This window comes from Citrus clementina, unplaced genomic scaffold (assembly GCF_000493195.1).
Source record: "Citrus clementina cultivar Clemenules unplaced genomic scaffold, Citrus_clementina_v1.0 scaffold_3, whole genome shotgun sequence".
NCBI lineage: Eukaryota > Viridiplantae > Streptophyta > Magnoliopsida > Sapindales > Rutaceae > Citrus > Citrus x clementina.
Window position 1 is genome coordinate 39,765,606 of NW_006262339.1, and position 14,514 is coordinate 39,780,119.

A 14,514-nucleotide genomic window follows, 5' to 3' on the forward strand; every position below is an offset into this window, starting at 1 on the left:
TGGATCAATATTAATGCAAGATATATTTTGAACTTTATTTTTATCTGAATTTTTTTATTTTAATATGATTAATTTAAAATAAAAAAAAATGTATTAGACTATTAATTATTCGGGGACCGGGGACCCTCGGGGATCCCCTGTTATTATTCGGGGAGGGGATGGGGATTCACTTAAGCAATTCTGACGGGGACGGGGAGGGGACGGGGACATAACAAAATATCGGGGATGGGTATGGGGAGATTGGTCCCCTCCCCTCCCCTCCCCTCCCCTCCCCTCCCCATTGCCATCCCTAAAAATGAGTTAGAAGGGTAAGTAACTTTTTAAGTGCACCCACATGATAATTTTTATTAATATCTAATATAACTAGTCTAATTTATTTTAACTTTTTAAATCATTATCTTTTCTCGAATATTGTATACTCTACTTTTGTAATCTTAGAAGAAATTAATTTACAGTACTCAATTGAGGATGATGAAGAAGTGTCAAATATTTTTATTTTTATTTTTTATGGTTATGACAATGATGGATAAAATTATTAAAAAGAAAGAGAGAGATTATATTGATTATGAGAGCACATGTAAATATTTCCTAGCTATTTACATGTGCTGGAATTGTATAAAGTATTCTAGAATATTTACATGTTCACATGTGCTAGAGTTGCCTAGAACCTTCCGGAATTGGACCAAGCTAGCACTCTTGGCCTTGTGTTAGCTCTCTAGCCCGAAATTGTGGGCAATTGGGCTAGCGAATTGGGCGGTCCACAACAGACAGCTGACAACGTGTGAACCCCCATACCCTGCGTTACAGAACCGACCACGGTACAATCAAACCACCAGTTTCCGGTTACATTGCTTTTTAAGATGGTAAATCAACCACGCGTGCCTGCATTAACTAAGGCCTGAGAATTTGTCGTCCACTAGTAGTCCAAGGATGCGTCACCAAATCAATTTGTTACGTTTTAAAAATAGTGTGATTTTTTATTCCCTTGAACTAAACTAAATTCAAGCATAGAGAAGTTAAATTCTAACTGCATAAGAACCGTCACTTGATGCCTTTTAAAAATCCTAGTTCTAGAAGACGTGAAAGCCAGACCAACAACCCCCGGGTGGTTGCAATAATGCGTAGATAATTATGACATTTATTTTTTCAACTATAAAATAAAGATGGGGGAGCAGCCAGCCAGAGACAGAGCCCAGAAGCAGCAACAGATTAACAACGATGGCTCAAACGCAGTCTCAGCCCCGACCTCACATAGCTGTGCTGAATTTCCCCTTCTCAACACACGCCTCGTCCGTTCTTTCAATTATCAAACGCCTCGCCGTCTCGTCACCAACTGCACTGTTCACATTCTTCAGCACTCCGCAATCCAACAAGGCCCTTTTCTCCACTGGCCAACAGCGTCATCTTCCCAGCAATGTAAAGCCTTACGACGTATCCGATGGAGTCCCGGAAGGCCACGTGTTCTCCGGGAAGCGTCAGGAAGATATCGAGCTGTTCATGAATGCTGCTGATGCCAACTTCAGGAAAGCAGTTGAGGCAGCAGTGGCCGAAACTGGCAGGCCCTTGACTTGTTTGGTAACAGATGCTTTCATTTGGTTTGCTGCAGAGATGGCTCGAGAATGGAATAATGTCCCTTGGGTTCCATGCTGGCCCGCTGGCCCCAACTCTCTCTCTGCTCATCTTTACACTGACATTATCAGGGACAAAATAGGCACCCAAAGTCAAAATCAAGATCAACAACTTATTCACTTCATTCCAGGAATGAATAAGATACGCGTCGCCGACTTGCCTGAAGGAGTTGTTTCCGGAGACTTGGATTCAGTCTTTTCTGTTATGCTGCATCAAATGGGACGTCAGCTACCCAAGGCAGCTGCTGTTTTCATCAACAGTTTTGAAGAGTTAGACCCTGAGTTGACAAATCATCTCAAGACTAAATTCAACAACAAGTTTCTCAGTGTTGGCCCTTTCAAGCTACTACTAGCATCTGATCAGCAACCGTCGTCCGCAACTGATTTGGATGATGAATATGGTTGCCTGGCGTGGCTGGACAAGCAGAAGAAGAAACCTGCTTCAGTGGCGTATGTCAGCTTTGGTACAGTGGCAACACCATCTCCAAACGAAATTGTGGCAATAGCAGAGGCCTTGGAAGCAAGTAAAGTGCCATTTATTTGGTCACTGAGACATAGGTCGCAGGCAAATCTGCCAAATGGGTTCCTGGAAAGGACAAGATCTGATGGAATTGTGGTGGATTGGGCCACCCAGGTCAATGTTTTAGCACATGAAGCAGTTGGGGTCTTTGTAACACATTGTGGTTGGGGCTCAATCCTTGAAAGCATAGCTGCAGGTGTGCCGATGATCGGGAGGCCATTCTTTGGGGATCAGCGGATTAATGGAAGAATGATGGAACAAATATGGGGGGTTGGTATCGCTGTAGATGGTGGAGGGATTTGCACAAAGGAAGGTTTACTCAGCAGCTTGGATCTAATTTTGTGCCAAGAGAAAGGAATCAAAATAAGGGAGAAGGTTACAAAGCTGAAGCAACTGTGCCAAAATGCAATTGGTCCCGGTGGAAGTTCCATGCAAAATCTTGATGCATTGGTAGACATGATATCAAGATCTTATTAGGCTTACTTTTATGTTAATTGGTCCATATGTAATATTGATCCGGCGCTCGTATTGAGCCTTTGGCCTGGCCTGATTAGCGAATGTACTTCAGAATTCTCTTATCATCTTATTCGGTAGTCAGTTGTTAACTGGCATCCTTGATTTCCTATTCTTCTTTTAATCTGCTCCAGTACGCTTGTTAAATTATGGATTAACCGGTCTTTTTATCCATGTCTAAATTTAGTTCTCTTGACATTTTTCACGATGAGAAGAAATGGTAATGGTAAAAGAGTAAACTACTATTCTAATAAAAAAAAAAAATTCAACGAATTAGCTCCACTAGAATTGACAGGAATACTGACAAAAATGATCCAGAAAAGGAAAAAAGAAAAATATTGAACTTAACCAAACAAAACATCACATTCTACTTGTAAGAGAAAAGGGAGAAGAATTTCTGCACAACTCAGCCAAAGTTAGTATTACGCCTAATAGATGAATCAACAATTCAAAATGAGTCATCTAAACAGTTGCATTCCAACCATCATTGATGAATACAAATATCAAGCTGGATCCAGGACACCGTACAATGACTCCTGATATTATCCTACATTAGCATCTAAATACTCTACACCCGGCCAATAAACAGGGAAGTGCCGCCACCAAAAACCATAGTCCCTGGGTGCCTCCAAGATTCACCAGTTTCCACTAAATTCAAATTCTTGAGAAGAAAAACAATGGGGGGAAAAATTTGCTGTCTCTGTTCATATCCACTTGATTCTGGTAGGCGGAATCAAGACACCCACAGCAGCTCCAATATAAAAAAAGACAAAAAAAGGATAAACTTTAATGAAATTAGTAGCTTCCATGGCAGAAGTTAGCCATCTATGAGTCCACCATTTCATCTTGTATCTCATTTGGGGCAATAAGCCCTGGAATAGAAAGCATTCTTTGCCGCTCTCTTTCCCGCTGAGCGGCAGCTTCTTCTGCATATAGATCTTTGTTGTCCTGCAGAACAAATCAAGACAAAGGCTATACTCATCAGCTCCAAAAGTCAGACAAATTCTTTCACAAGGACAAGGATATAGAATCCAACGACCAACCAATAGAAAGCATAGCCCATATCCTCAGCTAGTTATAGGCAGCACGAAGCATAATCTAATTTCAATGTTACCTGAGCTGAAAATTCTTTTGATTGAACAAGAAAATCACGTATGTGATTCTTGAACGTAGAGAGGTCATTTCTTGATTCCAATAATCCATCAACGAATTGAGTAACCTAGCAAGAAGATGCCTTCAAGTTGGCAACATTTCCAACTTAATATAAAATACATCAATGACTAACATTCTTTATAATTACACACCTCTGCTGCAGTCATGTTGGGGAAAGAAGTACCCAGAAGTTTTATGGTGTATTCACGAACAAACATTGCATTATTTGGATATGGATAAGGAATTGTGGCAGCATCCCACAAAGGCTCTGTTAATAAACCACTCTCAACCTGAAAAAAAGTGACTATCAATTGAAAATCTTAATATACCAAAACAAAAACATGTAAAGGATTGTACAATACATTACCAGGCAAAACAGGTGCTGCAGAACTAGGACGTGCAACTTGAACCCAGGTTTATGAAATGTGTCGGTCAATACGGCAAATATTTCTTGCTCAATTGTCACAAAGTATGTCCGGTAGAATTGGTTACAGAACTCAGACGCCTGTCAAATTGTCCCCAAAAATACAGTTATGCAGCTGACATGGCAAAAAATAGTCACAGCAACAATATGCATGATTTCAATTAAAGAATACAGGTACCTGAAAGTTTTTCAACATCTCCAATAAAAGATTTAGCCCAGTTTCCGCAATATTCCTTTCTGTATGCCGAAAGGCCCATATGATTGAATCCATGACTAGTTTTAATTGCTGATTAAGATTAATAAAGCAAAAAGAGGAATAAGTTACATCAAAATTTCTGACAACCCATTGAACTATTAACTAATATTAATTCATCATGCCATTAATTCAACCCCCCAATATTCAACATGGAAAATAAAGAACCCCAAAAAAGCTAAAAAAATAGTCACCAACCTGACTTGACAACCGAATCAGAGCAGGAAAACAATGAGTAGCAATGGCACGAAGCAAAGAAAAGAACTTGAGACGATGCTCTGGGTAATCTTCAAAATTTTTGGTTATCATCTGCAAAGCAACCAGAAATATCAGCCAGGATTTTTGGTGATGCTATACACTTGAGCACTGCATGATTGTTTCTATACACCCCCGCCTATGGGATAAATTTATATGTATGATGTGTTTTATTTTACACCAATTCTTAGTTTTAGACTATTAGACAAGTAAAGTTAGTGCTCGTTGCAAATGGCACATGCCAACCCCATTGCCTGCCCAACACCCCCCCCCTCCCCCCCCCCCGGGGGCGCCCCCCCAAAAAGAAAATAATAATAATAATTGTGCTGCAAAATCTGCATAATACATAGAGATCACTGATCACAAAAGTAACAGTATCCTCACCTCCAGTGTGCATTGGAAAATGGCTTCAAATATGCGAGGCACATCATCTATCATTGCACCCTTATACCTTCAAGCAAGATGGGGCAACAGTCCATAAGCAGTAAAATTTAAAAAAGGCAAAAGCAAAGAAATTAACATTTGTCCTACACTTGAGTAGACAGAAAGACAACCACCTCATTTGACCCAGTAGTCCATCAATTTATGATTTTACAATTAGCATAAGCTAACATTAAGGTCAACAGGTAAAACAATCCTAGGATACTTTCCGAAATTAGAGGATTATCAAGGTACATTAACCTCTCAGTCAGTAGCTTTGCAGGTTATAATTTCAAAGTGGGTGTATGCATCTCACACATACAGAGAGAGAGAGAGAGAGAGAGAGAGAGAGAGTTTAGGGTCAAGTGGAAGAAGTTCTTTCACTCATCAGTTGTTTCTCATTTCAGAGTTCAGTATCATTTTAAAGTGAAAATGTATTCAGAAATATGTTCAATAATGTTGTATTAAGAAAAAAATTCAGTACTTGTTTATGATTGTGGCAAAAAGTGAAAGAACTTCTGACTCTCTAGCATCAGGCACATTCCTAGCATAGTCACCAAGGACAGGATCCATCATTGGGGGAACAAACTGTTTTCCTATCTGCGGCTGATCTTCAGCCTTGTCCAGGAATGTCTCAATGAGCTTCAGAGTTTCCCTTTTAACAGACCTGTTCATTGCAAACTTTGATAAGCAAGAATCTTTTGAGCATGGAACCAAGACAAACAAAACATGAGTACATGATCTCACCGTAGAAGTTTCACATAAGATGTTTTAGATGCAAAAGGCCCTCCTGATGAAATGCTACTTGATATAAGCTCACTGTACATTCTGTTGCATAAATATAATGTTATAACTTTTCCAACTAACAGGATAGCTGATATTGCATGCATTTGGAAATAAGGATCGTGAATCATATTACTTGCATTTGGAAGCAAGAATGATGAAAAGCTTACTTGTACACATTTAGCATGTCCAAGAAGATCACGGAAATTTGGGACAAAAAAAATGTTCCAAGAGCACTGGCAACACTTGTATTTGTCTGCAGAAAAGGTGGGGAACAGACAAAAAAATCACACCAGCAGCTCAGGAACAACCAATACCAAAAATACCCATCTACAATTTAATTAAATATCTTCTCGTAAACAAATGCACCGCAATTATGGATCCAATACTCATAAAACGAAAGATGATTCACGATAAAAAGAGAAAGGAAAAGATAATGCCCAGAGAAAAAAATACTGTGGGATATTCAATTCAGGAAAAATGTTTACATCTTGGGTGTACTCAAGAGAAACAAACCAATTTGTCATGCAATTGTTTTTTCCCTTTTTCTTCTCTTCTTCCTCAGACAGGAAACGTCAAAAAGATATTAGATACTGAATTACCTTACCACCAACTAGGGGTGTTCGCGGATCGGATTTTACGGATTGGACCTCAATTCATGTCCGATCCACGATTTTGCGGATTATAAATTTTCAATCCAATCCATACATCTGCAGATCGGATGCGGATTTGATCCAATCTATATCCAATCCACCATTTTGCGGACTAAAAATTTTTAATTATGTTCAATCCACGAATTAACTAAATAAAAAAAGTTAATATAAAAATAATCTTACTATAGAAAAAATTTAAAATTAAATAAGATTTAAATAAATAAATTGTTTAAATAAAGCTAGAAAATAAATTTAAAGTTTCAAAATATAACAAACCAAAATGAAAAAAATCTCATTCATTTAGATAAGTACGTAAAAATTAACTATTTAGAAAGCTATATTTGTTTATTTAATTATTTTTTATTTTATATTATTATCGGATACAATATAATATAGTGTTAATGTAACTATATTTTAACTTATTTATTTACTAGTAAGTACTAATGCCATATTTACAAGTTTTATTTTTTAATTAAATAAATACTTTTATTTTTTTGCGGATTTACAGAAGCAGATCCGTATCCAATCCACTGATTGCAGATTATCAAATTTTCAATCTAATCCAATCCACCAATTCACAGATCGGATTTCTACTGATTAGACGGATTGAGCGGATCGGATTAAATTCTAAACACCCCTACCACCAACATTCTAACAGCACATATTTAATTGGTCTGACTTTTCTAAGACAACCTCTTCTTGGCTTATTATGAATTTTAGCAACTCACTAAAATGTATTGTTTTACTGAAAAAAAGCTCCAACATTAATTACATTTCAGACAGAAAATGCAATTACCATAAACAAAAAACAGCTAAAGCCAAACTTTTCAATTAACAATTTAAGATAAACAATCAGGGGATTTCAACAAAGAAAAATAGTTTGACTTCCAAAATTTTATTTTAAAATTTCAAAATAATAAAACAAACTTCTGCTGTAGAATTACAGTTACCATAAATTCACTGAGTGTTCATAATATTTATTTGAATACTGGTAGGAATCCCAATTTTTGGAACCAAATTGTATCCCAACTGATGTGGCATTCATCTAATGGATAGTGTAGCAGTAATTTTACTAGTTGGGAAATTACTCATTCAATGGATTTGTATCTGGGATATAAATTGGGATTGCAACCGAGACTGGAATTTAGACTTCTCCTTTTTCAGGAGTAAATCAAATCCTTATTGTATTTATACACAACTGAATTTTTTACTTTAATGAACATGTCAAAAAGCAAAATCCCTGGGCAAGCAGCAATCTTCAATATCTTAAGGTGAAAAGCTATACCTGCAATATATTAAGCACAGTCCTGATCACATCTTGATCTTTAAGAAAATCAACACTTTGTCGTGCCTGTGCTATAATTTCACTCCATTTCTGCATAAAGAGGCAAAATTATAGACCATTACTGCCAAGGATTGTTTTCAGCATCACAGAATGAAATTTTAAGAACAAATCAGCCAAAGGTAATCAATTCTCTCTGCAACAAACCTGGTTTGGAAGAAGCATCAACCTCTGCAGGTATTCCTCCCGCTTTTGTACATCAGACTCTGCTTGAATCATATGACCAACCTAAAAACAAGAGAGAAGGGAATGGGACATGCTTCAAAATAACATAAATGCTACGTAAGTTTAATGATGGGGGCTGTCAAGTGACATACAGACTCATAGAATGTATGGATCTGATGAGGTTCAAGATCTGCAACTGTTGTTGCAAGGCCTGAGAGAAGTTCAGATACAAATGGTTCATTTTCTCCTACCTGAAAACATAAAAAAAAACATCTCATCAATGCTGAAACAGAGACAATTAATTCTGAAGCAAGACAAAATTCGATTGGATTTTTCGGCTAATAATAGTAGGAAGATTCAAAGATCAACACCAGGAGGGATAAATTTTGAGGCACCATTATTACCTGTACAATAACAAACTTCCGCTTGCACTTCTGAACAATTTTCAGGAATGTGTCGCAAGCCATATCCTGGAACATATGACCAACAAAGTGAGATAACTTGCTAGTTAGTGAAGAATTGTTTTTAGAGGAATAGATATTATATATGTTCAACTAGAAAAAAGCTAATTGTGCATGGACTAAAAGATAAGAAAACCGCATCTGACTAATAGTACTACTGCTAATAACCAAAACATCCATGATGTTATAAAGATAACAAATTATTCAAGAAAATGATAGATACATTCAGTATGCATGAAGCACAGACCAATACACTACAAAGAATTGTCAAAAACTTAAAAATGATTATAAATTATTACACTTGACAAATATTTTCAACAAATTAAGGCTTCCTTTCTCACCATGGCACCTTCTAAACTGATCAATTCAAAATACACAACATTAGCAACGTCGGACCATGTCGATCAGGCATCACTAATTATCAACTATATAAAGCTTCGAGTTATTATTTTACTTAGATTTCAAAAACAACCAGCAATCCTAAGGAGGATTTGACTTTGATAAGATTCAGCTTATAAACACACACAAAAGAAAGTAAAATTACTTTCAGATATGGATGCATGCAGTTTACAATGAATTTAACATCTCATAGAGTAAGATCGTACATATTAATTTAAAACATCACAACATTACCTGAACTCCCGGATGTGTTTCGTGCATGAACTCAAACAACTTATTCACAACAGTTTTCAAGAACTTCCAATGGGCTCTTAAGAATCTTGGATACTGCCCAACAACATACCTGCAGACAAAGGCCAAATCCCAAACAATCATTCTACTTACAGTTACAGCCAAAAATAACATTACTTAATTGCTTTCCACTGTAAACATAAGTTATTCAGAACAAAAACTCTCTCAAATTCGTCAAGTTAAATGTGGCACCAAAATTCCATGCCCTTATCAGTAAATCCATTAAACAACTAAACAGCCAGCTACTCCAGATACATTCAACAACTGATAAACATTCAAGCGTGCACATACGTTGAACTTACATAATATTACTTGCAATAACAGCTTTGTTATCTTTTCCTTTTGTCATTTCACATAGATTCAGCAAGTCACGAATAACCATCACCAGAAATCTGTTCTCCTGTACACAAGAAAAAAGGGTAATTGATGTAATTGGTGCAAATCCATTTTTGCAAAACTTCCAACCACCAAAAATTTTGCATTCTATCAATGTTGAAGATTTCCAACACTGGGAGGACATTTACTCTAGGAGGACAAACATAACAAGCATAAAACAAAGATTTCCAACAACCAAAAATCACCAACAAAAAAGTTATAAGTTGAAGATTTAAGCAAACACTTCAGCATCAGCTTTAGTCGAATACCATAAACAAAAAGTTTAAATCCCTGAAACTTGAAACCAAGATAAAAGTAATTTGAGAAACCAAAACAAAATATAGCACCACCATATTTATTCATTCATACAGCATTGAACTAACCTAGAATAAATATTAAAAGATTACCCAATAAATAGAGGGCTGTCTACAAAAGATCAATATAGGTTGTTCCTCAATCCTAAAACTGTCGAACACCAATCCTATAACATATAATTTACATGCCCAAGTTCCATTTTTTATTCTGTTAACATTAGGAAATAATAATAACAGCAAAACCCGCTGAGATTAGATTTTCGAAGTGCAGTAACAGTTATGAATGATTTAGAAGTAAGAAGACAGAAATTTGAGAGCATCTAAAGGGTTGCAGAACTAAGCTAGTGTTAGCAATGAGCACAAGTTTAAAAAAAAAATAAATAAATAAGAAAATGAAAATTGAGTTGAAGATTAAGAACCAATAGAGTGAAGTGGACCAGCTGTCCACAAACTTAGCAAAGAATCATACTTTCCTGTGCCGAACATAAGTATTATCCAATTACCCCTCTACAAGGATAGACAATCCTTTACAACCCAATGTCAAAAACCCCTCCCAATGAGCACAACTTAGATGAGTAAAGTGGAAAAACTGATTAAAACAGTTCCATACAACAACCCTCATAAAACTTAAGGATCAAATAAAGAATAAATAAACTAAAATAAACACTGAGAAAATTAGAGGCACACCTGTTCTTCCATCATTGACCCGGATATGGATCCTATTGCCCAACATAATGTGTTTAAATTGTTCCATGTCCAATCTTCACCACTCAATTGTTTACTTAACTTTTTTAGCATCTGCAGTATATTATAGAAGAAATAAGCACTGATCCATGATGGGATATCTTGACGGTCTTTATTATAAGATATCTTGCTGAACATGAATCCACAACATGATAACTTGGTGCGATTTCATTTATTTCAGCAACGAATGCACGAAGGGAGAGCCCAAAGAAATGCTGGCCCAAAAAATTGAGTCATACTTGTGTGTCAGTTGTCCAAACTCCATCTTTTCCGACAGAAGATGAAAAGGACAAAAGCCAATCCAAAACAATGAGTCTTTAATTCATTAACTGTCATCCGCCAAAAACAGGTTTTTGTTCCTTCCTAGTCATTTTATTCATGTCTGTGATTAGGGCTAGTAATTCTATAAAGGAGAACAGGGCATGATTTCAAAAACATTTTTTTTCCCTGCAAATTGACACAGTTGCATTGATTTACAAGCTCTTCATTTGTAAGATGACTTTCATATGCTATTCTTTGGTTACAATAAAAAATAAATAAAAATTGTGAATAAAGGATCGACAGCAACAATTTGTGTGTGTGTGGGGGGGGGGGGGGGGGGGGGGGGGGGGGTTGGTTCCCTATTAAACATTCACTCTCCCTTCTTTTTGGTAGTTAGGCATCACACCTTTTTCTCATGTGACAAAGCATTCAGAAGATATTATCATCATACTCAAAGCTTTGAGTTTCCAGCAGCATGGTTTGCTTAATTGTATAAAACATTTTAGATGATTACATACTTAGGCATAAAACCTTTACCCCAAAATTAGACTAATTAGAAGTCTGTGAGTAGTTCGACTAGAATGTAAGAAGGGTTAAATTCAAAATCAACCCACAAAAGGTAACTGGGCATCATTCCATTCGAATAATCATACAGAGATGTGGGTCTTAATAAATGAAATATTACAGCATGTTTTCTATATGATTTTCTATATGTTTATTATTCTTTAAAAGAAGGAACAGAAACCAACTACCATTATCAACATATACCTGCTTTTCAGTGTCTTCATGGTCAAGGTGTGACAAGTAGATTAATGTCTCCCTCATAATCTGCATATGGACAAACATCAACAATGGATACTAATAACAAAAACTATGAAAAACAGATAGTAAAATCAAATACATAGTTACTAGAACACATAATTGTCAGGCAAATTACTAACAAATGAAGACAATATTATTAACCTAACATACATGTTAACAAAAATTGGAGTTTTCTGCTTTCTGAGATAACCCATAGAACTAATCATGCAACTTCTTAATAACTCAAAACAGAGAAGGCACTAAATTTTGCAAACTTTGACAAATTCTACAATCAAATTGCATTCCTATGTATTTGGGAAACAGTAATTAGAAAAGGGCCAAGACATTCAGTTTTAAATTCGTGAAAGTTATTCCTTCATATAAGAGTATGGTACACAAACAAAATTAACATCTTTACTAGATCGAGATTTATACCTTATATTGAACAAGAACATCGTTGTCCTTCATGGTTTCGCGGACAATATTCCCATTTTCATCTTCAACTATCAGGACCTCTTCAGGCTTAGCCATACGACAGATCATTAGCATTCTCAGCTTGGACAATGGAACAGCATAAAGCTGCCGCCGTTGCAGAAGCTGTGCCCCAATACCATCGACAACACTTGGAAGCAAAGGCATCTAGTTATTCAATACAAAGAACAAGCTAAGATAATTTTCCTCCCACATAGAATATTCCAAACAAAATAAAATGAGAAAAGCTTGAAACTAAAATAGGATGCACTAAAGAAATGCACACAGTTAATCTGAATCAAACTCAATAAAAAGAATTAAAAAATATAAAAAAAAAAGTAGTCATGAACATACAGCCATCTAAAACCACTTAATAAAAATTTGCCATATTCTCTAAATACTGTATCATTCATAATTCAGATCAAGGGTCATCAAAATTATTGCACCACACAGTATAATCTCTTTTATATTAGGAAACAAATAAATTCAAAGACAACGAACTTCTGTCGTTTGCCATTTCACGAAAAAATAATTAGCTCATACCTGAATTCCTTTATTTTAGTAAGAAACAAAAATGAGTATATTGATAAAAAGAGAAAAGGTACAGATCTTGACCAGATATATCCACATCGGTTACAAAAACACCGTACAAAGAGGATTTAAAACAACCAAAAAAGGAACATATCAATCATTCTGAGAATTACCAAAAATGTAAGACACAACAAGCAAGATGATAAGAAAGGAAGATGTGTAGTTAATTTTTGGAAACCAATACCAAAAGCGGAGAAGAATAATCACTCTATATCACAACTGTTTGATATAAATTTATTAAATTTATTCCACCTTCACAAACTAGCATAGAGATATAAATTTCTTCCCTGTGGACATGACTACTGAATCTTATGGAACATTTTTCTTCTGTATGGCACATTTACGAAATCTGCTTCTTTGGATACAGAATTTTTTGAAGAAAGGGAACTACAACTTAACTATTTCCTAACTTTGTAAAGCAAATCACCGAAGTTAAATTAGCAGCGAAAACCAAGCATACCGGTAGTCCCATCATGTTTGCTGTCACAGCAGGATTTTCCAGATTATTGTGCGCATCAAAAAGCTCCAAAACAAAAGAGTTCCAATAATCCAAGCAAACCTGCTCATAAATGTGTCCGGCAAGTACAGATCATGAAATAAGTTCAACAATTCAAATATTCAATCCCTAGTCAAGAAGCAAAGAAAAATAGTTCTATGGAGGTAACTTATTAAAAACCACCACACCTTAAAAACCTCTGTTTCATCCACATATGATATATTAATGAGATATTCAAGACCCATCAGCAATGCACTTATATTTTCTTGAGTGGATTCGAGCACTCTGATATGAAACTGCACCAAGAGAATAACATCAGATAGATAATTAGTTATCATAGAGTTTATATGCAAGCAAAATGAAAATGTATTGTGTGTTTAAATGCATATCAGTAAACCCACAAATATACAAATTGTGTGTTTGAAAACCTGTATCATTATTTAAAATCTCCCAACAGTACTCAGGTTCTTATGAAAAGCACAAGGTGCAGTTGGTTATCCTTAAAATGTTTTTCTCTAATCTGTGATAATTAAAACATTGAAGGGGGGAGAGAGGGAGAGGGTTGGTGTGTTTCTTTTTTTTTGGGTTGAATGATATAACAAGCACAATCAGAAAATGGAAAGAAATAAGGATTGATGACTAAAAAGGTCAATAGATAAATCTAAAATAGACATGATAGCGTGGAACTAACAAAATATACTTCAACTGTATTAATAGAATGGTTAAGCATGTACGGTACTTAACATGTAATTTTGCTCTGGATAGTTACTGCATCTGCATTGGAGCAGTTCAGTATCTAGTTGTATATTCTCAGGTTGTATCATGTTTCAGTCATAAAAAAGATACTCATCATATTATTTTCTTTTATTATTAAAAGTTTCTCTGCCAGCATAAAAATCTACCAACGGACAATTAAAAAAGTCAATGACTGTTTACAAGGGTGGTCTAAGTGACCATCCATTCACAAACAAAAATCATTAGCATTCATCAGATTGCTCTAATCAATGCAATGAAAAATCATTCTTAAGTTTCATATATAAATAAATAAATACCAAGAACAAGGGGGGGGGGGGGGGGGGGGGGGGGTTTCCCTTGAAAAAAAAAGGGAAAAAAAGGGCCCAATTTTTAAAAAAAGCCGGAAAAAAAAAAAAAAAAAAAATTACCCCCAAAATTTTAAAAAAAAAATTTGGTTTCCCTTTTGC

General features: G+C 35.7%; 2 protein-coding genes across 2 annotated transcripts in view; one reads left to right on the forward strand and one right to left on the reverse strand.

Moving 5' to 3' along the window:
* Positions 1 to 1,033: 1,033 nt before the first annotated feature.
* Positions 1,034 to 2,726, forward strand: LOC18047244 (anthocyanidin 3-O-glucosyltransferase 7). The gene has a single exon (XM_024189752.1). The coding sequence runs from the start codon at positions 1,219 to 1,221 to the stop codon at positions 2,623 to 2,625; it is 1,407 nt and encodes a 468-aa protein (XP_024045520.1). The 5' UTR covers positions 1,034 to 1,218; the 3' UTR covers positions 2,626 to 2,726.
* Positions 2,727 to 2,983: 257 nt separating this feature from the next.
* LOC18049743 (protein EXPORTIN 1A) overlaps positions 2,984 to 14,514 on the reverse strand; it is a 17,027-nt gene continuing 5,496 nt past the window's right edge. Inside the window, exons 9-30 of the mRNA XM_006443115.2 lie at positions 14,082 to 14,086; positions 13,501 to 13,608; positions 13,277 to 13,375; positions 12,190 to 12,393; positions 11,722 to 11,781; positions 10,636 to 10,746; positions 9,562 to 9,659; positions 9,203 to 9,311; positions 8,513 to 8,578; positions 8,261 to 8,359; positions 8,091 to 8,171; positions 7,887 to 7,976; positions 6,119 to 6,204; positions 5,913 to 5,993; positions 5,650 to 5,832; positions 5,130 to 5,196; positions 4,689 to 4,799; positions 4,416 to 4,523; positions 4,181 to 4,318; positions 3,966 to 4,103; positions 3,776 to 3,880; positions 2,984 to 3,609 (exon numbers count right to left, since the gene is read on the reverse strand). Of these exons, the coding sequence (XP_006443178.2) occupies positions 3,487 to 3,609; positions 3,776 to 3,880; positions 3,966 to 4,103; positions 4,181 to 4,318; positions 4,416 to 4,523; positions 4,689 to 4,799; positions 5,130 to 5,196; positions 5,650 to 5,832; positions 5,913 to 5,993; positions 6,119 to 6,204; positions 7,887 to 7,976; positions 8,091 to 8,171; positions 8,261 to 8,359; positions 8,513 to 8,578; positions 9,203 to 9,311; positions 9,562 to 9,659; positions 10,636 to 10,746; positions 11,722 to 11,781; positions 12,190 to 12,393; positions 13,277 to 13,375; positions 13,501 to 13,608; positions 14,082 to 14,086 (2,270 nt within the window). The 3' untranslated portion in view covers positions 2,984 to 3,486. The remainder of the gene's footprint in view (positions 3,610 to 3,775; positions 3,881 to 3,965; positions 4,104 to 4,180; positions 4,319 to 4,415; positions 4,524 to 4,688; positions 4,800 to 5,129; positions 5,197 to 5,649; positions 5,833 to 5,912; positions 5,994 to 6,118; positions 6,205 to 7,886; positions 7,977 to 8,090; positions 8,172 to 8,260; positions 8,360 to 8,512; positions 8,579 to 9,202; positions 9,312 to 9,561; positions 9,660 to 10,635; positions 10,747 to 11,721; positions 11,782 to 12,189; positions 12,394 to 13,276; positions 13,376 to 13,500; positions 13,609 to 14,081; positions 14,087 to 14,514) is intronic.

What these genes read in the sequence shown, in the direction of transcription:
- LOC18047244 (XM_024189752.1), top strand. Translation starts at nt 1,219, where the DNA reads ATGGCTCAAACGCAGTCTCAGCCCCGACCTCACATAGCTGTGCTGAAT.